Source organism: Scatophagus argus, chromosome 14 (genome assembly GCF_020382885.2).
Source record: "Scatophagus argus isolate fScaArg1 chromosome 14, fScaArg1.pri, whole genome shotgun sequence".
NCBI classification, from domain to species: Eukaryota; Metazoa; Chordata; class Actinopteri; family Scatophagidae; genus Scatophagus; species Scatophagus argus.
In genome coordinates, this window is record NC_058506.1 from 15,827,558 (window position 1) to 15,853,694 (window position 26,137).

At 39.3% G+C, this 26,137-nt stretch overlaps 1 protein-coding gene and 1 long non-coding RNA gene across 3 annotated transcripts; one reads left to right on the plus strand and one right to left on the minus strand.

Moving 5' to 3' along the window:
• Positions 1–2,019: 2,019 nt before the first annotated feature.
• ccni2 (cyclin I family, member 2) lies at positions 2,020–11,108 on the minus strand. 2 transcript variants are annotated; one of them, XM_046409981.1, is made up of 8 exons: positions 10,822–11,107; positions 9,983–10,139; positions 9,378–9,512; positions 8,800–8,874; positions 8,537–8,677; positions 4,576–4,875; positions 3,639–3,825; positions 2,020–3,146 (listed from the first exon to the last, which is right to left on the minus strand). In XM_046409981.1, exons 2-8 carry the CDS (start codon positions 10,094–10,096, stop codon positions 3,109–3,111), a joined length of 990 nt encoding a protein of 329 aa, XP_046265937.1. In that variant the 5' UTR covers positions 10,097–10,139; positions 10,822–11,107; the 3' UTR covers positions 2,020–3,108. The 2 variants fall into 2 exon arrangements, with proteins under 2 accessions (XP_046265937.1, XP_046265936.1); XM_046409980.1 differs by having other exon boundaries at positions 2,020–3,825; positions 10,822–11,108.
• Positions 11,109–11,136: 28 nt separating this feature from the next.
• On the plus strand, positions 11,137–18,857 carry LOC124070259. The gene is made up of 3 exons (XR_006845165.1): positions 11,137–11,271; positions 12,725–12,779; positions 17,739–18,857. It is a non-coding gene; the product is annotated as an uncharacterized LOC124070259 (long non-coding RNA).
• The last annotated feature ends 7,280 nt before the right edge of the window (positions 18,858–26,137 follow it).

Below are 26,137 nucleotides of genomic sequence, written 5' to 3' on the forward strand. Positions count from 1 at the left end.
AGTGGCTGTATGCCTCAACCGTAACCCAAACAGCTGCCAACTTTAGACGCAGCATTTCCTGTTTAGTGATCCCCAACTGATGAGCTGAGAGATGTTTGCTCAGTCTGCACACATTCCTCCCTGCTTTCAAAGTGCTGCTGACCTCAGCTAGATATGTATGTGTGTGTGTGTGTGTGTGCAATATGGCACGTTTACAGTGATTTTGTCAAAGGTGGTGAGGAAGAAGTGTGTGTGTGCGTTGGGGGGGGGGATATGTGACATTTATTGACCTTGTATGTCTGGAGGCATTGTGTGTGTGTGTGTATGTGTGTGAAAAGGAGATGATATTGCTTAACAGTATGCTTGTGAGTGGCCTGTGTGTATACAGTATGTGTGTTAACACCAAGTGCAGCTGGCTGTTAGCTGTGTTTACAAACCACACAGCTGCATTTCAGTAGTCAGTAACAGCTTCCTCGCTTCATCTCCCTTTTTTTCCTCACTGTAGTATGAAAACAGATCAAATGCTGAGAAACATAAATTGGACAATTTATGTTGTGTTAGGAGTTTCCAGCCATATTTAGACAACTGTGTAATTCTCATGTGTGCTTGACTACATCCATATGACTTTAACATATTAGGGCTGCAACTGAAGTTTATGTTCATTACTCATTAATCTGCCAATTATTTTCTCAATTGATTAATTGCTTGGTTGGTAAAACATCAGAAAACAGAGGAAAAGAAGTTTCATTAAGCCCAAGGTGACTTCTTCAACTACTGTAAGTTTATCATTTTGTATTTTTATGTTTATTTAATGACACGAAACGTGTGTGATTTACTGAAAACAGGCAGAGGAAATTCATAGTAATGGTTTTCTGTTTACTGTGAAGGATCTGCCAGCACTATTATTATTCTGTCCACCACCTGCAGGGCTCACTGGATCTCATCCAGTGGTACAGTCTGTTCAGAGCTCTCTGTTCTCTTTATCCTTCAGTACATCAACACACTCTGCTCACAAAGCTGAGAGATAATGGCTCTCTGACAGCCTGTTCTACATGTAGGACAACATATTGGTACACACTGAGGCTGTAGAGGGTTGTGGTATAGGAGCCGAGTGAGTGATCTGAGTGGTTTACTTTATTTGAATAATATGATGAAGGCTGAGAGGATGTCACAGCACACTAAAGTCATATCTATCAAAGTGCTAACTATGAAAACAGAAATACTCACAGTAAGTCCAAACTACAAGACAAACCTTTAATTTATCAAGTTTAAAGCATGAGTATCTTAATTTTCACTATCTGATAATTTAAAATTACTGTGCAGACATTTAGAAAATAAAGGTAATTTGTCAAAATATGTACTTCAAAGTCACTGAGAGGCATCATCAAAATTTTGACTAAAAGAGTGACTTACAGAAGTGCTTATATTGGAGGTTTTTTTTAATTTTCTGCCACCAGAAGATATCTTGTTGTATTTGATATGTAGCAGTTTAAAGTAATCTCACATGTGACTGCCAGATGTTCAACGCACAGAAAAAAGAAAGAAAATCTACTTTATAATCTGACATGAAAAGTGCTCCACCAGTTTAGCATTTCGCTTTAAACCCCGTCAGAATCACAATGGTGAAAAATGTATGCGGCAGAACCAGAGATACCGTTTCTTATCAAAACCCCAGTGCCTACATTGCCCACAATGCAACGCAACTGCTGACAGTTCAGTGGGAGATTCAGGTGTGTCATGCTGAAGTAGCCTGGAGTATATCTTCTAATTCCACGCTTAATTCATTTTCCAAACTTGTCTTCAGACCCGACTGACATCACTTGAGGCAATTTATCAGATTTTCATCAACCCGCAGGAGTCAAAAAAATCACAAAATACTTTGATGTCTAAAAAATCAGCTGACCTTTGTCTTGTACTTTTATAAGAACAAGAAAAAGCACTAATAAATATACAAAATATGTAGAACTAAACATGTCAACTTTTCCTTTTGACCTTTGGAAACCTCTTGAAACTGACAAACCAGAAGAAAATTACACATTGGACTTTTGAAGTCATAGCTTTATTTCTGTGGTTGACAATACAGTAGGATATAGCTGCCTCAGTAAATGAAGGAATATGAAGAAAAATCTTTACATTGGTCTTGACTGGATGAAGTGAAGCAGACTTTACAGTTGAAGAAGACAGACAGTAACCAGTTCACTTTGAAAGTAACATTGCAGCAGCCTAGAGTCAAAGAATGAAAATCAAAGTCTGTTCAGTGTCTGCAGGCTTGGACACATATTTATGTAGCATCCAAAATTAAATACAGTTTAAAGTGAAAGATGATGATCAGTATTGCAATTAAAGTGATGTGACTTTTATCCCAGTACTTCTGTAATCTGTCTTTTGACAATATTTGGAGTAAGACTGTTGGTGCCTTCATACAGTATGTAATAATGTAAAAATAACACTGAAAATCTGAATGACAGCATTGACAGTGGATCCCTAATCATGTAATCTCATGATGACAAAATGACCATTTTTTTTTTTGTCATTCTGCTCTAGTGTTGAATTTATCTCCCAAAGGTGCTCTTATTTGATATGTAACAGTTGCATAAAGCAAAATCAACACAGACAGAAGACTTAGGAAAATACAAATATTTGCAGCATTTAGTCATGAAATTAAAGCTTTTTTTTGTGAAATGTAGCTTTTGTAAATAACTAGTAAATAAACACTTGAAGCACAAAAAAATGTGGAGTACAAGTAAGGGATTAAAATAATAAAAAAAGATTGTGAAAAAATATAATTATTTGCATTTAAAAAAAAAAGAAAAAGAAAAAAAAAAAGCTTAATCTCAAAAGTGCTATGTGGCTCTGGAGGGGAACCTGAGCACCAAGATACCTCACAACAAACAAAATCCGAATAAACTCTCAAACATAAAAACACCATTCTCGGTCTCAAACACACTCATAAAAATCACCACACAACTGCCTAATTCGCATCCTTCACCTTCAACTTGTTAAACAAAACAATTTGTCGAGGATGCAAAGGACAGGTAAGTTTAAAAAAGTAGAAACAAATTAATATTAAGTAGGGAACTTAAAATGGAGCAATAAGTCTGCATCAAGGAGGAACATTCAAATCTCAATTCAGTCAGACTCGACGATTCCCCACACTTTCTCCTCAGCTGTCAACACAGAGAACAGGTTACGGCATCAGAGGAAGAGCTTAACTCCACCACTGATCCATGCACGCCTGCAGATTCACATTTGGGTGTGGACAAGTGCACAGAAGAAACTACAATAATATCTAAATCTGATCTCAAGTAGGCCATAGAGAATATGCTTCTACCTTTTCTTAAATCTCAAATCCTTGAATGTTCCGGCAGGTGAGTTAACACCTTGATTTACGTCAGTTACTTTAGTGCCACATGAAATTTAAGATTGAGACCCTAAAATGTGTTACAGTATTTCTAACATTCTCACTGTGATATGGAAGGACTGTGCACTTGTAAGAGGTGGACGTTGTGAACAAGCGTCCAGCTAGTTGACAGCGGGGTGCAGCGGCGGGCAGGGCGAGATGTTTTTCTGCAAACACGCAGCATCGTTCCCCTCCGCCCCCAGTGTCGCCTCCTCATTATACAAACACTTAAACCCGTCGTAATATTCATCGCAGTCACCTTGCTCTCTGCTGCCATGCCCCCTCCTGGCTTGCCCGAAGCGCTGCGCGGGGCTCCAGGCTCGCTCCTCGTCCTGGATCTGAGCGCTGTTCAAGATGTAGATGGCGTTGGGCGGCAGGGAGAACTCCAGGCTGCGTAGGTACTCGTCCACCATCTCTTTGCAATGGATGAACTCGCCACTGTCAACCTGGGAGTGCAAAAGATGTCGAAAATGGGTCAAATGCTGCAAGCTAAAACAAGATCCAACCAGAGTTTACCTCGTAGAAGGAATGATTAAAGAATGATTCTGTGGTGATCAACCTTGTAGTCAACAGTTTTTCAGTCTCAGCGTAGTGGTATGATTCCAATCTTCCATATTTGATGACACAGGACTGCATATGCTGACAACATTTTTGCAAGGTTTGTGCATTAGCATTTTAAGTTGTATGCTTTTGTGTTAAAGTTCACTAAAATGTCATTTCCTTCTATTGTTTTTCTCAGTGTGATCATAATTCTGACTGTTTTGGACATGTGGAAGCTGCTGCTTTAACCAAACATGCTTTTGGCAGTACAGTAAATCGTGTGTTGAGCTGAATGTCTGCCTTTTAAAGTGGCCCGTTCATCCAAACATGAGAAAAATAAATGCTGATTCAGTACTGAAAAATGTCTAAATGTTTGTTTGGTGAAAGGCGGAGGAAAAGTACTCTGGGGTTTTGAAAAATAGCATAGGACGTTTCCAAGATAAAAACAATAACAACAAGTTAACCAGAATTTGAAATTCTTGGTATATTTGGACAGTCAGGGATCAGTTATTCAAACCTGTCAAGCTTCAGTTAATCAATACATAAATAACTCTAGTGACTGGAGGCATAGGGATATACTGTATATGCAGACTCCACATGTCTGACGATAGTCAGGTATAAAAGGCCTCCCAAGCAGGTCCTTGCATTTCTCTTACTTGTGCTTTCTTCATCAGATCTGTGAAGACGGAGAACCAGTCTGGCGTGAGTGACTCCAGCTCCAAAGTGATGATGGCCAAGGCCAACGTGGAGCCCTTGAACTGCCAAAGCTGGTGGCAGGCCATACAGTGCTGCACCTGCCTGGTCCACGGCGCCGCATGGAAGCCCGAAGGCCTCTTCTGATACCCTGGCCCGGCAGGAGAAGAACAGGGGTCTGCTGCAGGGTCCCAGCCGACGCCGCAGCCGAGCCCGATGGACGGAATGAGGTGAGGATGGCCGGAGACGAGCAGGGCGTGGAACTGGACCAGAGATGAGCAGAGAATAGAAGAAGAATGAGACCAAAATGTTAGCATAATGATGTCATGGTTGTCTCATTGTCTATCCATCCCTTCCCTCTAATTCATTCATATCAACATCAAATACAGCAGTGCATTTAACGTCCAACCGTTCGTATCTGACAAAAAGCTCAACACATCATTCACCCCTCTGATCCAAACTTCATGCTCATCCACCCAGGACACTTTCACTTTGCAGTGTGCGATTCTCTACTCTTCTCAAGTGTTCATTTTTGCATTAAGAGCCACTGTAAAATGTCCAAACCTGAAGCTCTGTACAGGAAGACACTTGAAGCGACAGGTAGAGAACCCCACGATCAGGTTTTAATACTGAAGACCCACTTGTTTGCCTGAGGAATCATAGTAATCTTGTTCGTATTGTATCGTACGTGCAGTGCTTTTCTGTGTTCCCATTTGTAGGCAGGAACTGTAAATCTCATCTGGAGTGGGGGCTTAAAGTTAAGAAAGGCGTTCTAAATTTTAGGTAGAGAAATTGTTCACACTCTTGTCCACGGTGATTAGAAAACACCTGCTAACGGCCTGTTAGTTAGCTTTACTGAAACCAATAGGTCAGGCTAGCCAGCTAGCTCTTTGCTTTGGTTTAAATGAAGAAAGCTAAAAAGCGATTTGCTGTTGAATTGTCCAACCATTTTTCTAAGTGTTTGTTATGGTCTCTCATTCATGTTGTGTTAAACTCATCTGCTTTGGTTTGTCTCTTTGTAGCAAAAGTAAGCCATGGATTTTTGAAAAAGTGGAATTTACTGGGAGGCAGATTCAGCAATTTTGTGCCAAAGTCAAGAAGCAGGAACTGAAACCTTTCTTCTTGACTTTTTAAAATCCTTAAGTCCCTTCCTCCTTCTCAAGGTTTTTCCAGGAAGATGTAGCAAACAAAGAAAACAGTGCGTTCAGATTTGACAGTCCTGACGCAGAGCTGATTCTGTCTTTCAGAAGAGTTTTGCTTGGATGTTGATGCTTATTGAGAGATAACGTCAAGGCTTCTCTGTAAATCCTCTTATATAAATCATGTCAAAGTGTCATGGTGGAGAGAGACAAATTATTGAGAGATTTTATTGATGGCTGTTTTATAGACAATGGAGAATAACACTTTATTTAAGAAAAGGAATTATTCAGGGCAGGGGGAATGTAATTGTGAGATACCTATAGTATAGTTAAAAAGTATTTATTTGAATAATATAAAAAGAAAATGTCTTTATTTTATTATAGTTTTTATTAAAACATTTTGTCTCTTTATTTTAAAAGTCCTGGATTTTTGTAATATCTCAAGTGAAATGCTAGGACAATAAGATTCAAAACAATAAACCTATAACATCAGAATCTGTCAGATCCACAAACTGTAAAAGTGGGACAAAGCACCATTTTTAGTTTTGCAGAAAACACTGAATCATTTCAATTAAGTCCAAATGTGCATTTGGACTTGCTTTGGTGACGTTTATGGATTGTGGCTTTAAGAAAATGTTTCCGTCCTCTACCAATTTCAATATCAAAAATAAATCCAACGCTGTTTTTGATTTGTTGAGGGATTGTTTGGTCTGGGATGAGATTTTGACTCACAGAACGCGTGAAAAGAAGGCATTTCAAGAGCAAATCAATATCTTCAATATCTAAAATAATCACTATCAGATTTGTTTTAGAGAAGATGTTTGTATCAGAAACTGTTCTACCCGTAAAAATGGATGTTGTCTTGGTGGAAAACATTTCAGTAGTGCGGATCAATACAACGTGGTGAATTATTTCTGGCAAGAACTCACGGGCTGTATTCACAGAGCATCCAACTACTGGCCTATGAAGGGTTCTGCCTCCTCATTCACAGCTAGATGTCAACCAAAATTGCAGTTTGTTTCACTTTAAAGCAAAGAAAGCAGTTGGAATATCTTCATGTGACATGAAACTTGGCCTGGGCAATAATTTAATATTCATCATTCCTGAATTCCAGTGAAAATATATCATGATATCATAATGTGTTGTATTGTTTTGAAAAATTCTGGTCAAATGAATGATTCCAAGCAAACTAAAAAGACTAAGACTCTACAGCCATTATTGTGTCTCACATGGAAAGTTAAAAGGGTCACTGATCAATTCAACCTGAGGGGGACATTAATGTGAACCAAATTTCATGGCATTCCATGAACAAGTTACAAGATATTGGAGTTGGACCCACCCTGCAATGCATAAAGCTGCACTAAAAACAACTAAGAAAGTGCAGTTTTGTTTCAGATGTGTAGAGTTTACAGGTAAAAATATTAAAACAGATGTTCAATGCAATAAACTGATTTTCTGTATATTTGCCATGTTGTGCTATAAGGTAAATAGATAATATTGCCCAACCCTAAGCCCATCAGAACCTGCTAAAACCTGCTGTGAAGTTACTTTACTCATTATATTCTGGATGAAAAGCGATGTGCTACAGCCCTGTGCCCAGCAGCATGTGAGCCATGTTGTGTGTGTGTTTGTTGACATTTGAACCAGTAGTTAACACTTCAGGCAATTATATGTGAAGGTTTAATAATTAAACTACTGCAAACAGGTCCCTGCTGTGGAACAGTATTGTGCCATAAACAGAGTAACACGGTGTGGGATTTTTAACAAAGACAAACCTTGCTTTGACAACAGTCTGAACAATTCACAGCATGATAGTGACACGCTCATGACCCAAATCTTCTCTTTTAGGAGGGTTTGGGTTTTCACTCTATGGCTGCAGGTAGGAGATAGTCAGAAGTGCCTTGGCTTGACATGCAACACGCCTGTGATTTTGCTGGCGGCTTGCAAATTCAGTCTTTCGTTTAAGGAATCTCATAAAGCTCTTTTCAGGCATCAGCAAATGTGTCTTTGTTGTTTTTTCGTCAACATACACAGATATTAGTGTTTTGCACTGAAGATGCAGATAGCTGACAATGTAAAGTTTTGGGTGGGAATGAACCTTTACTTAGTATTTAGGTTTATGGTTAGCAGTTATGTAAACCAATGTGAGTTATTCCAACTGTTAGATTAGACCTTTAGAACTACTGACTGAAGTATGCAAAGTTAAAATGTTCTTTCAGGATTAGCAGACCATTTATCAAAACTGAGGTCAGACAAGGAACTATTATCAGGAAAAAATACTTACTGATATTTTAGTCAATGTTATTCTGACGCATTGGAAAACTAAATGCAAATTTAGCATACTGTCTAATCAGGCTCTTTGATTTTATTATTTGCATTAGATTTGCATGATTTTATATTTCCTTGATGGCCACAGTGACTATTAAAAGGGAAGTACAGACACACTCCAAGCAGGACTGAAAGGAGTTTATAATAATAATGGGCACAATGGGTCAAGTCAAGTAAATGCACAATCTCTACCAGGACCAATTCATTACTGGGGGGGCTGGGCTGGTTTGAGGGTTTGTAAACAGCAACTTATAATATGATGCAAGCATGATGGTTTAATGTGTGCTTTTGTACTGCTGTGTTTAAAAGGCAAGACCAGGACCTGAACTCACAAAGCATTTCAAAGTCAAGCCAGCCCTCTTTGAAATGCTCTGATGACTAGTCTAGTTAAAAAAGAAATAAATAACAAGAAAAAGCATTCATGTTTTGCCTGTCCATCTGCTGAATTCTAACTTACCATGTGAATGAAGTCGACTGGTGTTGCAGTGTACAAGTCCCAGTGCAGCTTGTCTAGAATGATCCTTTCCATGCGAAGAATCTCCGCTGTTGAAAAGTTGCATCCGCTCCGCACAACCAGGTCTTTAACAGAGCCGATTACCTGTTTAACACACACCAACAAAGGGAAGCAAATAAATGTATTGTTTTGAAGAAGCACTGATGTGAGTGTCTTCATTTTTTGTTGTTATTTCGGTTGTCTGACATCACTGATAAAGATCTTACCTCATCTTCCTCATTGATTTTGGCAGCCAAGACCAATGAGGTAAAAGCGATGCATTTCAGGTATTTTGGTTGGGCCTAAAAAAAAAAAAAGGAAACATTTCATTTCAGTTCTTAAGAAGTAGAACACCAGACATCAGATACATTTTCAGTGCTTTAATGTGTGTACTTTTAGATCACACTGGCTCACAATAATCCTGTTTGTTCTGCAGCAGAAGATAAACCAGTAGGTCATACCTATCAGTGCTTAAAGGAAAATGTATGAGAATCTGTTCAAGAGGCTTTAATTTGTGCAGCAGCTGGTCCAAGTCAAACAAAAACATAATTACATAGAGTCAGTTTTACAAAGAAATGGACTGAAGTGGAAAGATGATTCATGATTCACTGTGCAGCCCTGTTCACAATACAGTCTGATATCAAACACAGGCTGCTTTCATTGAATACACACGTGGACCATTTAGCTTCGGGGTCAACAGACCAAAGCAGAAAATGAGATATTATTTATTACTGTACCATGCAGCCATTTGTGCAGTTTTTAGCGATGGGAGATTTAATTCTAATCATATCTTGTTGCAGTCTACCTTGACAGTAGACAGCAGTCGGTTGAGGATGCAGACGCCCAGTGCAAAAGTCTCTGGAGAGAACTGGAACAGTCTGCTCATCTCTCCGAGCCAAAGGATCATTTCTTGGTGTTGGGATGAAGAGATGTCCGCACCCTGAGAGGTCAAAGAAGACAACCATGGGTTAATAGATGAAATATTAGTCGTTGGGTATTTTTAAAAAAGGCAAATACATAACCGTGGTGTGATAAGTCCAATAGGCCTTTATCTCTGCAGGATAAGCGTGAGTATTACAGAACGTACCTACTACCGTTAATCCCTTCACTCACTGGCTTCCTTCTCCTACTTTAAATATTCAGTGCCGTATCCCAAAGAGAGACAACGCAAGAGCCAAACGAGGGCTGATATCATTTCCATAAACAAATGAGACCACAGCCCATTTCTTTATCACACAAGCTCAACTGTTAGTGTGACAAATCCTGCTCAGCGTCGGTATACCTACAGCTGAAAATGCCTGTGTAAAGTATTAACATTAAAACGCTACACGTACCACCTTTAAATAACCTGGAAATGCAAAATGACCACCTGACCACACAGTAAACACACAATGCGTGCACTTGTCTCACCTGGATGAATCCATTCTTGTAGACAGGTACCTTCCAGAGGCGAGCCTCCCTCAGCAGGGCGGCCTCCAGAAGGACGACCAGCCGACGGCCCTCCACGGCTCCTGGGTTCTTCATCTCCAGCACAGCACAGGCCAGGCTGCACCCAGGGCACACACACCTGACGGAGGACGGGGCAGGAGACAGATAAGGTCACAATGGAAACGGACTCGCCTACATCGAACAAAACTTCCTGAGGGTCCACTGAATTCACTCAGTGACCAAACAGTAACGACCATCTGTTAATTCAGACGTTTGATTCACATCTCACCTTCATTTTAACATGAAATACTTGATAAAGATGCATGATAACACTGGATCATTTCTTTAGAGGTAGATACAAGTAAAAGCTGAGACAATAAAAACGGTTTGATAAACAGAAAAGTTTAAATTTAGCACACCAGCAACCTCAAACCAGCAACTCAAAAAGCTTTCTGAAACATTTGTTTATCTTGTCATTTTTGGGCGCCAGTTATTATAATGTGGTGTGGAGTTGATGAGACCAGCTGAAAGAGCCAAGTATGGCAGGAAACTGAGCCGAACAGTCCGACAAACATCGCTATTTTTTCACACTTTGCAGGCAAGCAGCGCAGGATTGAGAAGCAACAATTAAATGCAAAAATGTTTAAATAATCATTTTTGCACACACACACAGACACAGATACACACAGACAGATACACAGGACCCAGGCGGGATAATGCTCTGCAGCTGCTGCAGCCTCTTGCACAGTTGCTGCTGCAGTCAAGAACATTTGTCTTCCTCTTTTTTTTGTTTTCTTTTTCCCTTGCTCAAGCAGCCTTACCTCTTCGATCTGAAAAGCAGAATATCTCCTCGACGGCAGGTGCATTTATACGTTTTTTCCCCCCCTCTAATTAGTCCATATTCACCGAAAGCAGCAAACAAACAACCAACAATCGGATGCTGTTAGAGAACGCAATCTCGGAAAGAAACGAGTTTTGGAGTGAACGTAAGGAAAGCAGCCGCATTATATAAAAAGGGCAAATAAAACAAAAGGCAAAAAAGCGCGAATTAATCGAAATAACTGTGACGGTGGCACAAACAAGCGCAAAAAAAGAAGAGGCAGGAAGCAAACGGGGAAGGATTGAGGGCAGACTGTGTTTTGAACGCCGCAGACTCCGCCCCCTCCGTGACGTCACTCCGCCTGATAAACTGAAATGTGTTAGTGGGTCAGACATACGGGACCCCGCACACAAAATGGTCGGGCTCTCGCTGGAAATGGAAGGTTTTTGCTGTGAGTTCCAGTCATACGTTTGTTCTTGTTTCCCCCCTTCGTGTGAATTCATCCTGGCGGGGGCCAGACTGCAGCATGTCCGGCTCTTTCTCTGCCACAAGCTCATTATTTCTCTCTCAGTTTGAATCTGGCTCACTCACTCACTATTGCGAAGTTGTCAGATCTTAAAATTGATAATTTCTGAGGTCTATTTCCATGCTTGTTTGACACCTTTTGACTTTAATGTATGATGAGCAGTTTTAAAAACCTTCTTTTTTTTGCTTCCACAGCTGTAAAGCTCGTATCAGCCATGGTACATCCCACCAAATGTCCCTCTTAGGGCAGCTACAGTCCTCTACAGATTAAAGCACCAGGTCCAGAGCACTGATGATGTGACCCCTGGTTCACTGAAGTGTCTCATGGGATCCCTTTGCAAGTCAAAACGTCTCCCATGAAGAAGCCTTTAAGCTTTGAGGAAAAGAGCTGATGAAGTGTTTAAATTTAGATTAGCATTAGCATTGCTAGCACAGTTAAACTTGTATGAGGCTGAGCTAAGGCAAGGCTGGATCAGTAACAGCACATATTGACAAATTTCTCTCAGAGACTCCTGGAGCACCAGGTTTACTTTGGTCTAAATTTGTCAAAAATTACTGTTTTGTTTACTGTACTGAGTGCAATATAATGATAAGGGCCTTAGTGCAGGTCCTTGAGATCCCGTCTTAAAGATGAGGCCCGTGTCAGATTTTGATACCTTTTATTAATTTGGTTGATATAATGCTAACATCCTGTTACACATTGCTAAATAAGACTGTGTTTAATCAAATGATTACAAACTGATTGACATTCAGGAAATTTGGGGCCAGGTAGCAGCTCTGTCACACTACAGGATTAATTGTTTTGTTTCTGGACACAATGCACAGAGTCTTGGAGAAAACTGGAATGGTGGGTGGAGGATTTAGGGTTTAGTCAGGCAGGCAGTCAACTTCCTCAACTTCAAAATAACAACACAAATGCCAGGGCTGAGATTGCAACACTGCAGAATGTTGCAATCCTTACCCAGTATTTCTCATTGTATTTATTATTCAGTAGCTTATTTTCCCTTTTGCTCCCCAAAACCTCGGTTATTGGAATTAAAGGACAAAAACATACTGATAATTGTGACCTTTTACTAAATGGTAGTTTTACCCAGTTTTATTCAGTTATTTCTGGTTTCCAAGTCACACTATACAGGACTTTTTAAAGCAAGTAATGACTAAATGCTGGAAACTCATGTTTAAAGGGGACGGAGAGTAATGAGTGCAGGTTAACATAAATGGAATAACCATATTCCATATTTGATCATAGCCACTTGACCACTTTCTTTAGTGACTGAAATAATTGGACATTTTTCTTGCATTAGCATATCTGAGAATCTGACATGATTCACCAAATATGGATTTTTTTCTCAATTTTTTTTTCTTTTGTTTTTTTACAGGCACCCGATGGGATCCTACATGAACATAATATTTGAAGAGTTTTGAGTGTTTCAGGTGAGGCATTTCTGTGTTTTTCTGAGCCAGGTTTGAAAAGGGTGGGGCTCAAATGTAAAAATATGACAACCCAAAATTAGGTTGTTTGCTCACATTGCAGGGTCAGTCAGACTTGCAGCCACACAGTCCTGATGAAGCAGATTTGTCTGTAGCTTTTCTGCAGAATAGAAAAATTTTAAGTGGTAAATAATAGCTAAGAATGTTTTTTCAAGGACTTTAACCTGCTCAGTTGATGGAGTATTAAAGCTATGTTGAACATTTATGGATGCCGATTAAAGCTGTCTAAATTGTAATAAATCCAATCAAAATAATCCTTGTTACCTGAGCCATCCAGATTTATAAAATGTTAAATTTGAGCATATGATTTATGAAGAGCAAAGGAGAAAAGGCCATGTGTGTTTAAGGGCTAACCTCAGAGTTGTTTCTTTCTTTTTAAATGCTGGAAATGTACTCTCAGCCTGCAGTGTGTAGCCTGTAAAGTATTGAATGGTGGTACAATAACCTCTTAAGCAGTTATTAATGTTAAATCTTCGCTCTAATTAGCTATTGTACTCGTTATTGTTGAAATATGAATCTATTACTGATGTCCTTTACATGCCTTTGCGCTGTGCCACAAACCTGCCATTGTTTTTCTAGTTTCTCCATTAGTCAGTATAAAGTGGCTTCATGCTGACAGCTTGGTGTAAAGAATACAGACTGTGCAACAGTGTACAGATGTTTAATTTTTTTTGACTGAAAATCAAGCAGCGCACAAAAACAACAGAAGGAGAAAACATGTTTGTGCTTCACAGTTTATGTTCTCTCAGTAAACGTCAGAAATAGACTCTCAGAAACGCCGGACCTGCACTTTCTATATATACAGCCAAATACCTTAATCTAACAACACTCAACAGACATCAGCTGCAGGCAGAAAACTGTTTGCTTTCCACTCAGCTCCCACAGCTGACTGACAAAAAACAAAGTTGGCCAGTGTGTCTGAGCTGAGGTCACAGCTGGAATGCTGATAAGGAAAGACGGCCACATCGAGCCGCATGTTGCATGTTGACAGGGGGTGCTGAGCAGTGGGACTGCAGTGGCTGTGCTGCATCAAGCCAGGTTCTGTTTGAGCTCAGGTTTATCTTGTTTGTTCTGTTGGAGTGCTTGAGATCAGAATGGTGAGGGTTATTGTTATGTCATAATTTCGAACTCCACACTCAGTTCTGTCCTTGTCTTTGTCTTACTGTCTCTCCTCTTTCGTCTCCACTCCCTGCAGCACTGAGCTGTGTCGTGCAGAATGTCATGCTTGCTAAAGGCTTCTGCTGATCGAACATTTGCACAGTAATGTTTGTGTGTGTGTGTGTGTGTGTGTGTGTCTACATTCCATAACTCTCTGGTCACCAGTGGGGATATGACTGGATGGAAAACTGTTTATATTCATGGTTTTGAAGGTTTAGCTGCTCCCAGTTGGTACACAGTAGCAACATAAGCATCTCTGTCACTCACTTCAGGTTGTTTTTTAGGGTGTTTTTGTATAATTGGAGGGTAGGAGCGTGGCACTAACACTACTATGTCCCATAGGGGCCAGGCTGGAAATGAGTACAATCATAGCATTATACAGTGCTTAGAGAAAAAAACAAAAAAACAAAAAACACCAGCCAATACGTTGTATTTTTGGTGTGGCCATTTTTTTCAGATAAACAAGCTTCTTTTTTCTTTTAAAGGCACAAACATGTTAAAGCACTGAAGATTACTTGTCAGCTAAAGGATGAAACAAATTGTTCCAGCTCCCATATCCTGCTTTGCCTCAATCTTTAAAACACGCAATGCCATTTTTGATGAAATGCTCAATGATTTCAGCTAAGGACTGTCATGTTTAGCACATGTAACTAACAAGTCTAAACAGTGAATTTACACTTGAGGTGAATTTGTTGAGGACTGTTTTCAGTGGAGAATTGGTCCATTATTGGGTGTTTCACTCACAGCAGGATGTTAAATGTGGGATCAACTCAGAGAACAAACTACATTACACACATTACATATGTTTCAGGTTAAAGAAACAACATGTCTCTGCAGCACAAACAAACAGGTCATATCACAGTTCGCTACAAAGGCAATACTTGTGAGCAGATCAATTCATTGCTACTTTTGCCACCAGACTCAGGCCTGCTTTATCCTTTAATGACCAATACACTCTGCACAACATTACTCAAAAGAATAGCTTTCATGATTGACAATATTTGATTGTTATGTAATATGATAAATTCTAAGAACTCAATTTGCTGATGAAGACATAGCTGAAAGTGAATAAAAAAACATTCTACCTGGAGCTTGAGTTCAGCTTTATTTTGGTCAAATAATAACTTTGTTAGGTTAAGTTTGTTAACCTTGCTGACATTTATCAAGGAAAAATACGAAACACCTGCTTGACACAGCTTAATATTGCTTGCATTTCCCTCTGTCTTGTTATTGTACAATTAAATATTTTAAAGGCTTTTCAGACAGGAAGGAAGACTTTTTCAGACTTTTTAGTTTTTATCATTTTGGCCCCATGTGATAGACTGTTTTATTTCCAAAATTATTTTATTTTTGACAGACTATATGATTGATTAACTCTATGTTTAATGTAAATTACATTAGAGTTAGGGTTTAAAAAACATTAATCAATTGTGAAAATATATTGGTTACAGTCATTATGATGGTATTTATGTTGCACCTGAAAAACAGCACCTATTTTCCAAAGACAAATAACATGCTGCATAAATATTTCCTTTTTGTATGAAATGGTAATGAGAATGAAAAAAAAAATGTAGACATGCACAGTTTAAAAGATGAAACATTAAGCATGAATTACCCATAAAGGAATACATATATAGTCACATATAGTGCTAAAGTATATTCACAAGGGAGCCAAGCCGGACTGCTTGTACAAGAGATGAAAACACTCACAGAGTCTCGGGGGTACACTGGCTTCAACTCCTTGGATCCTAAGAATGAAACAGAAAAGGGAGACTCTACATGTTTAGCTTGATATCTGAGTGATAGTTTGAGCACAGTCTGCTCTGATCAGTTTAACAAGAATTTACAATGCGTCTGCAGACCCCCCTGTGTCTCCCCTCTACCCCGTACCGAAAGAATGCTCAGCACCACACCGTAAATCAATGTCAACTCTGAATCAACTCTGTCCTGTCAGGAAAGCTTTGCTCACTTGGCTGAGCACATTATGTTCCTAGAGTCACATCTGATCTCTGACTTTGATCACTGCCTGTTGGGCCAAAATGAAATGGTTTTTCTTTTCTTTTTATCTTTTGAGGCCCCTCTTGATCATTGGCGCCTCAGCACTGGCTTAGTTAAACTTACGTACATGCATGCCTATGGTCCATAGAAGGCTGTTCATTTTTTCAGGGACTCACTGTTTGAACATAATGTTCCAGCTACTCATGGTACAGATCCCTATAGATAACAAAGAGAACTTTGTGATTATGTTCTTAGATCACAACCTACAGCAATTTTCTCCTGTCATCGTACATGTTCTTTAATGTCAGAGTTAGCACCACATTTTTTTAAATGTTGTATTTTTAGCATGGTGATAGTATGGCTCAGTGTCGGTCTGCTGGACGGTCCACCACTGTGGTGCAGACTGAAATGTCTAGAAAACCGATTGGATGCGTTGCCATGTAATTTGTACACATATTCAAGGTCTCCAGAAGATGAAGCTTACTGACTAGTGTCACCATAGAAACATTTTTGCTCTTGTATAGTGTTCAGTGTTAAGTCCTAATCAGCAAATGTTTCAGCATACTAACAATGTAACCCGAGATAATGAACATGATGAACATTATACATGCTAAACATGAGAGAGTTAGCATGCTTACTTTAGCATATAGCTTGAAGCACCGCTGTGTCTTTGAATATAGCCTTACAAACCTACCAACATGGCTGTAGATGTAGAATAACGACGAATACGTCTTCCGGTAATGCGGTTTCTCTCTTTCACTTGCTTTTTCAAAAATGAGTATGTCATCTAACAAAATCAGGTTGCAACTAATGATTATATTCACAATTTATTTTTAGACTAATCAGTAAATTATTTAATTCATAAAATGTCAGAAGGGCCTAGTGTGGATTTTCAAATTTGCTCATTTTTTCAGACCCGTCCAAAATACAAACATATTGAACTTACAATGATGTAAAATTGACTCTGGCGAACCGCAACCAACACTGCAGAAATATCCTTACAGGTACTGATATTATGCATTGCTCATAAATGCACCTGGTGAGCACTTAGATGATTATGTCACAATGTAGCTCGAAAATGTTTATTACTTTAATATCGTTTTTTAGTAATTTAGTAGCATGCTGGTCTTCACAAATGGCATCATGAAAGAAACAATCAAATGCTAAATGAAGCTACACAGCTGTTAAATGAAATCTCGTCAAATCTTTCAAGGAGAGAGTGTGAGCACATGATGTTTTTGACCACAGTGCTACTCTGCAGAAGCTTTTAGTTTTAAATATTTAGCCTTCCTGCTCAGCTGTATGCATCTGTTGTACAAATACAATAAAACCATTTAAGCAGATTAGCAGATGGTTCCTGGCCAAAAACCTGCCTGTGTATTCTGCACTTATTCAACAACCCCTCACAGTGCAGAGACTGGAGGAGCAACTGGAAATTGGCCATCAGAATGCTACTGGAATCATTAGAGGCTGATAGTTTTATTTCCTGCCAGTAGACAAGATCATCAACCTAATATCTATAAAGATTGTTGGACTCATCAGCCACCACTGGGGGGAGACAGAGGCCAGACAATAGATGTCTAGACAGGTGCTGACTGTTCAACAGCTTCCCTTCATCCCAGTTATGATTTGGACTTCTTCATCGTCCCTGTGATATGAAGATGAAATGCTGAACTTCACACCCATTTGCTCATTAAAAAAAAAAAAAATCTCTTCTCTCTTTCTTCTTCTGTTCCTCCTTTGAAGCACCCTACTGTGGTTGGCTCTCAGATGTCAGATTTCACCCCTGCCTGCCTTGAAAAGCTTTCGTTGAGAATTTCCAGAGGGGGAGACTTCACAAGTTCACATCATTCAGGTTAGAGAAGAAAGAAAGTGGTGAAGAGATGGGAGCAGGATGTGCAGCCCGTAGCTGGACCATCATCATCAAAGTGGGTCTGAATAGTACAAAAACACAGCGTTCCTTTCTCTCTGCCTTCATGTCATTATTAAAGGTTGTAGGCTGAACACCGAGATAATAACATTGAGGCTGGCTCAATCAATTTCATGGTTTGTTTAATGGAAAAGTGGCAGGTTGTCCGATTAAATTGTGGAGTCAGTGTGTCTGATGTGGCATAATGGATGGAGATAAACAGTGGAAGGTTAAATCACTGAGCCACATGTCTTATTAAATCCTGAGCAACAGGGATCTGAAACACATTTAAATCCCTCCATAAGACAGGCAAGTCATCAGTGAGAACTCTCCTTCTTCTTTGTTTTGTTCATTTGATTGCCTTTCACAAGAAAAGTAAATGAAAGCAAGTTGGAGAGCAGCAACAGCTTTTCTAAATGCAATAATACAAAATTTCAAATCAGAAGTGTCTTGATCGATGTAGTTTCATGTTGTGGGTAACCAAACATTTGTACTCTTTGATATATAAATCACTAAATGCCTTAAATAAGTGGCTCGCAGTTTCATGTTATACTACCAATTGTATGCAGTGTGGGCTCTGTGCATGATGATGCATATATTTTCCAGTCTATTACTCTTATTCCTTTTTATCAGAGCTCACTTTCTCCTTTTCACGGAGCTGAGAAAGTGTCACATTTTCCTTTCTGGGGGGAAAACGTTGAACAGGTGACTCTTCCTTGAATATGCTGTAACAGGGAGCAGTTTTGATCTGGTGTCGTCCTGGTCAGGCACCAGGCAGGAGGAGCATCAAGCATGATGCTGTGGTAATTTCTTTAGTCAACAGGGGGCAGTGTGGTCACACAGGAGCTGGGCTGCTGTCACTACCCTCTGCACAAAAGCGCTCGAGTACAAAGAGGGGAAAATATTATATAATAAAATCATTGTGGACGCAGAGCAGCAGTCGCCGAGGAATTTCTGGAAACTCAATATCTTTCAGTGTCAGAGCCAGAGTTTCTGTCTCTGATTCTTGTGTCATCGTTTGCTTTTCAAGCTCATATTAAAACTAGCTCAATACTGCAAAAACCTTTTTTTTTTTTATTATAGTATGGATATTGAGTTCAGTTTCCTGGCTGTCTCTCTCTTGGTATTTGATTCTATAACTGGAGTACAGACCTTGGAGTCCAACCTTTGTGACCCTGTCCAAGTGCCCCAAACATACGTCCTCCTTGCTGAATGGTTTAAGAGCAAAGGGTCAATGATTTATTCAGTAAAAGCCATTTATATATAGTTCAGTTTAATGTCTAATCACAAATGTCCACCACCACCACCACATGCACTCGTCTTTATAATTCCAGTGTAAAACTATGTTTCAACTCTATTTCTGATTGGCTGATTGCCTTTTGCAAGACACCTCTTAACTCTGAAATTAAATTCTAATCACCAGTCTCATGCAAGTGCTTAAAATGGAATAAGCAAATTTCCATTTAAATCAGTTCTCTGTTGTATAGCACCTTGGGTGAAGAATTAAATTTAGGCATAATCAGTATTGAGTGTGGGTTTACTTCAGGCATTAAACAAATTAAGATTTATGACATCAGATTGCTTGGCTGAAACCACCCGCTGTATAATAAGCATTATTGCACAGCTAATTGTCCACCATTGTACATATCATTATGTTAGTCATACCTACGAGGGGATTCTTTACTGTTATCCTGAGTTCACTGAAGATTAAGGAGGAAATTCCATTCATTATGGGAATTATTAGCACTTTTGTAATCCACAATGAACAATGAAATCATGTGGACCAAAATGACCCGTTAATGTATGAAATCTGCATTGTTGTTGTTGCTGCATATTGTGCTTTCCCTTTGTGAAAGCAGCAGTACCTCCTTGCTGACATACCAGAGTGCCTTCTGATCTAATTTCACCATGGTGAAGGAGGAGTTGCAGCTGGTGATTTTTCATGCCACACCACATACCCCTCCAACTGCTATCCATCTGCTTGCTTTGCCTCATTGTCCTATAAGGAGACTGCACCCATTCACAGCCATGACAAGGTGAGAAACAGCTTCTTGATTGGTTTCAGAGTTTTGGGGGTTGTTTCAGAATCTAATGAAATGTTAGCCATGCTAGCAGAAGAGCTCTGGGGGATGGAAATGGTGGTCTGTTGGTTAGTCGGTTCACCACTTTGATCTGGACTGAAATAACTCAACAATGAATACAAGTACTGCCATGACATTTGGTACATGTTTCTACGCCATGAGGTTTATATTTGCAGCTTGGTTTCAAATGTCTTGACATCTATTTAATGGATTTCCATGAGATTTGGTGTGAACATTCACATTCCCCTCAGGTGAATTCTAATGACAACTTCCGGTTGGATAATGCAACATATCACATATCTCAACCTGGTTTCTTGAACAGGATCGTGAGTTCACTGTAGACAAATGGCCCCCGTAGATCTCAGTCCAATACAATGGCCAACTGTCAACAAAAAGCAGCCCTGGAACTTGTTGTCATCTTGCCATCTGCCATTTTGTTTAAACGTTAACAACTCTAACCCGCATTAATGCAGCAGTAATATTCATAGATAAACATCATATACGTATAAGACCGTGACAGGGACTACTTTACTGCAGAATGAGTATTTTTATTTTTGATATTTTAAGTATATTTTGCTGATAATACATACTTTTACTGAATGCAACTTTACTGAAGTGGAGTATTTCCACAGTGTGGTATTAGTACTTAAGGAAATGTTTTAAAGTATATATATATATGTGTATATATATACATATAAACTTTTTGTGATGGCCAGTCCACACCTAATGCCACAAGATTAGGGTAGTTCTGAAATCAAAAGGGGCTTCAACCTGATACTAGCAAGGTGTACCCCATAAAGTGGCCTCAGAGTGTACATTCATTGCACTGTGCTCACACCAGGGAAAACTTTTACTCCAAGTGGGTGTCGGAAAGAACACGCAGTGCTCAGACTACGCAATGCAACAATATCCTCCCACATGCGTTTTAAAGAATAAACCGAACAGCATCTCAAAGTCTTTTTGCTGCAGTTTAATAACCATGACAACCCCGTTGGTCATGTCATTACTTCTTGGAAAAAAGTCACTGGGGGAGTTGTTTCGAAGAGAGCGGCCATTGTGTAGGTGGAGGAGGAAGAGGAGGAGGAGGAGGAGGAGAAGGCACAAGACAAACCTTCATCCTCCTGAGGAAGCAACACACATGAAAGACAAGGAATGAAAAGTACAGGAAAATCCAGGCTATTCTCCTCAGAGGCATTAAGCTGTGAGAGACATATGAACGGCTGGTTTGTTAGGCTCACTTTATAATTAGACTTTGGGCTGCCACCATCATTTCTCATCTCTGTGGAAAGGAGAGCACCAGTCCTCATCACAGCAACCTGCCTGGAAGGTGCTCATTAATGATGTGACGGTCACACACACACACACACAAACATACTTACATATAAACTCAGAACCCTTTCTACTTTATTTACTCCAACAACTCAAATAATTGTTTTTCATTCCATTTTAAAATTAGGACAGGTTTGTAACAGCTGTGAGATAGCACCTGCCCCAGCAATGAGCACGACCACACACACACACACACACACACAGAGGAAGAGGAGGAAAGAGGAAAGCTCGATATCTTAATTATCATGTTTAAGTCACTTTTTTTGCAGCTGGAGTTACAGTTGCAGTTTGGGGTGTTTCTGTGGGAATTTTGCCCTTTCATGTGGTTTTCACACCTGTCAGTATAACTGCTAATAGAATATTGCAGCTTGACATTTTGAATATTGCTTGGCTATTTTTATGACCGGAGTGCCTCATGTTAGGAGTAAAGGCATTATTAATTATTGACATTCCTTACTGAAATCAAGGGGCACAGAGCTTCAAGCTTGGCTTGGACCTTTGGGTTCATAACTCCAGGGACACTGATTGCAAAATACACACACATGGACCCACATGCTGTGCTGTGATGTGATGCAGTGCTGGATCATCCACGCAAATTCCTCCTTCACTCCTTAAGTGAAGGTATGTGTGTATAAATTCCTCTCAAATGTCTTTTTATGCATCTTTTACGTTTCCTCTGCTTCTTGACAGTCAGAGATGGGTGAATGAGCACAACACATATCTGACAAATGGTGTGACATGTTTCACTGTATCACCTGCCACTGACCACACCCTAACAGATTGTTCTGTTTGCCTTGTTTTTACACAGATAATGGGATTAAATAGTACTATACAAAGTAAGTTTTCACATACTTGTTTTACTTTAGAGAATTTTCATAATAGTTTATACTGCAACTCCACAGTTCTGGGGCAATTGTACATTTGGAAATATTGGAAAAACTACTTTTTATTCAATGCTTATTTCAAAGCTGGAGTTACTTGTTATGTTTCGGAGTATGCAGGGTATTTCACGTTTTCATAACGTGAAATACTCTGCATACTGTCTCTTTAAATTAAACCACTGCAGTGTCCCATAAATCCAAACATGAACAGCAATTCGATTTGATTTGTATGTTTATTTCTCACGCCCAAGTGATTATAAGCTACCACACCAGTCTTTAGCATTTCATTAAGCTTTTCAAATAGATGCAATCTTTTATTAAAATTCATGCACATTTAAAAGGTTATTGATTTTTTTTTTTTTTTTTTTGCTGAATCAATATCATCATTTTACTGTCCCATCAGATCAGCTCCAGTATCCAATTACTGAACAGATTTCCAGCCCATAGGCCAGCTGATGCCTTTGAACTAAATCATAAAGCATACATGGTCCAAACTCCCACATCTCTTGAGCTCCACACTCACACCTTAAAATGCAGGCTTTCTGTTAAAAGTTCTCCAAACTCAGACTGGGATTCTTCAGATGATGCCATCTCGTACGTGAAACATTAGACAGCTGCTTTTATGTGGTTTGTAATAGTCCCTGTGACGAGTACATTGACTTGACATCAGACCTCAGCTGATTTCTGCATCCTGTAATACAAAGGAACAAGACTGAGAAAAATACTTGTCGCCAGAGAGAAACATGGGACTGAGAGTGAGCAAGGCTAACAGGGAGGTAATGGGACATGTGTTTGATGTGGTCACATGGGCTGGGGAATTACCTGTGGTAATTGGGGAACAGGGAAGGCAGCAGACAGATTGTATTACCTGAAGGACTTTGTATGTGTTTATGTGACAGCTGATAAGCCTTGTTTGATCCTTCAGGTTAAGTCTTTCCTCCACTTCGTCTGAAAGTCATTACATTTAATATTTACATAATTAAATGGGCCCTCCACTGATTTCACACACAAAGGTCAGTCTGTTAACGGCTGGAAATTGTTGTATAATGTCATTAACATGGAGCTGAGAAAATAACCCTGACGATGCCATGAATGTTATCTCAGACGGGGCTTCAGATTCCAACTCTAACAGTGAAAAACAAACAAACAAACAAAAGAAAAAGACCCCTCAATTCACAGAGGTCTAATACTACATTGCTAGTGTACTCCCTTAAGAAGGGTCTGCTCATGACCCCTCATCACACACTAGAGTTAGAAACAAGTCAACCCAAAAGTGAGTTTTCTTTCTCAGAGCATTTCATTTGTGGGCTGTTCAGAGGCCTGAAGGCATTAAAGGACAGACTAGCTGTCAAATCAGTAAAATTATACTTCGTGTCAGAAAGAGAGCATGTGACAGATTAACATTAAGTTATAGTTAGAAATTATATGAAGATTGTGTTCAGATTGAGCCACTGCTTGCTGCCAATGTGGGCACATCGGCCTGACGTGTTTGCCACTCTTCTTATGGGAACAGTTTTGACAATTCTCAAGTGTAAGTAATTTCTACATGCTTGATCGTTTAGATTTTCAGATTTTTTTGCCTTTTAGCTGGACCAGTGTGCCTTTTCTCCATGTGTTTCTCCATATTTTCGCTGTGCTGCTTAAACCTTCGCTGCATGATTTGGAGCTGTTGAAGCATGTTATCTCATTGAGAAGAATGGAAGTACAGTTTCTGATGTGTTGACAGCACTGGTATTGATTTGGCTGACTCAGGAACAAACTAATTCCCCTGCAAAACCACCAGCCTTCAGGGTTTACAGTGGGAAGATAAGGGTGTCTGACTCTGGACAAGCCACCAGTGAGTATCATTTTGCTGACTGTGGTAAGGACAAAGCTGAAGTACCAAACCAAATGATCTTTGATTAGAAGTTGGACCTTACTTTTTACACCATAAAATTAAAGGGAACATTAAATCACTGTTTAAATTAGTAGCTGAGGTAAAAGGAAATGGCCGACTCAGGACACAGTTATGGTGTATACAGTCCATAAGAGTAAAGGTTAAAAGAGTTAAATATATTTCAGTGTTCCCAACAGTAATTCAACAGTGAAGACAGCTAATATAGCACCTTGCTTGATTAACAATCATAGAAAAACTAAATAGATTTGATTAAATGCTAACTCACGCTGCTAATATCACTTATACAGGTGACATAATAAAAGATGCCCAAGCAAAAATGCAGGGTCATTTATTTGTTTTTTTATTCTTTTTATTTCCTTTTAATTTAGCTTCTTTTGTATCTTACCTGTCAATGCTTAACCTTTTTGGCAAGTGTTTGAGCACCGGAGTGCTAGTTCAGTTTTACAACAGACACACTGTAGCTTTTTTGTTTACTTTTAGCTTGAAATTGTCCCAAATTTTGAACACTTTTGGTTGTATTGCTTGGCCCGTCTCCCTTCTTCTCCCCTCACTATTTTCTCTCTCTTTCAACATTTTGCAATTTGCTCCATCACTTTTTATCCACACTGTTGTGCGTCAGTAGTAATCATCCGTGTGAATCACGATGAGCTATATATAGTAAGATAGATTAAGCAAAGCTTTGATAACAAAAAGAGATAAATTTAAGTGTGATTTCAGTTGGAATTTAACTCAGAAAGTACACTAATTCTAAACACTAATTCTGAGAAACAAAACTATCCCCTATTGCAAAATAGGAGCCGTAGTAAAAGATAAACAGCAATAATGCAAAAGAACAATGAAGCTTGGAATAAAGAAGGACCAAAGACGAGGTGAGACAAATTTATCAGAATTAAATCTTTAAAGAACAAGGGAATTCAACAACAGAGAGATCTAGAAAACAGGAAACAAGGCCACCATGGCACAGTGTCCAGGTCTTACCCACACAGCATGTGCACAAGCTGTGCCATAATGTGTACATTAGAATTAAAACTCCAGCATTACTGTTTAATGGCTCTGAACCAAATTAAACATTTAAAAGGCTCCACCATCAAAGTGATGTAAAGGGAAATAAATATTAATGAATGAACCAACACTTGGTTCAAAGGGTTGGAAACTGGGAAAATTAAAAGGGAGCAAGGGTCTGCATAAGGAAGGCTTCTCATCGGGAACAAGGGGTTCGATTCCCCTGAGACCACACAGATAACCAAACGCATGAATTCACGTTACTGCGAGGCACATAAAAACACATCTCTTATTATAAACCAAACTGCATAAACTGTATATGTTCACAATCTGTTGGCATCACGTGAGGCATTAATAACATAACAGTATCTCGTCTCATGTTTCTTTCAAGTAAGCCTTTCTTTTGCACAAATATTCTGCAGTAGCAAATCATATATTCACATGTGCAGGCTTGCTGCAGGCAAATGCAGCAAATACAATCACTTTTGTAGTGATGCTTTAGCCTATACTGTGCTACATTTCAGCTAAAATATTTTCAAGCTGACCACTAGAGATAGATATTATATCTGGGGCAAGTTATGTTTGATATTTTCTCATTTGAATCCATTGTTATTAAATAATAATACTACTGTACTACTGTTTTTGACCCTAATTACTGTTATTAACTGGATTGAATGTGATGTTTTATTATGCATTTTCAGATTAAAATAACAAGACATTTATAAGATAAGAAACAAGATAAGACAAGTTACATACACTTTATCAGTGTCTATTTTGCAGTGACCCAAGCTGCACTTGTCATTAAACATACAGTATGGTGGAAATAACGAGGTCAGGAGCACGGGGCAACATCAGCGTTACTTTTCTTCTTGAAGTTCCACTTCTCTAACATTTATGGCAGTTTTAAGGATGCTGTAGGCAAAGTGGACAGCTCATCACAATGAATGGCAAGTGTGGGGCCGTGAACTTGACCAAATGATGGGAAGAGGTGATGACTAATGATCCATTTTTCTGATTTTCCATGTTGGTAAAAATAGCAATACGCT

What these genes read in the sequence shown, in the direction of transcription:
- ccni2 (XM_046409980.1), bottom strand. Translation starts at nt 10,096, where the DNA reads ATGAAGAACCCAGGAGCCGTGGAGGGCCGTCGGCTGGTCGTCCTTCTG. An exon ending in GACTGCTGTCTACTGTCAAG is followed by an intron (nt 8,875 to 9,377) that starts GTAGACTGCAAC and finishes TTTTTTTTTTAG; the next exon opens with GCCCAACCAAAATACCTGAA. An exon ending in AAATCAATGAGGAAGATGAG is followed by an intron (nt 8,678 to 8,799) that starts GTAAGATCTTTA and finishes TGTGTTAAACAG; the next exon opens with GTAATCGGCTCTGTTAAAGA.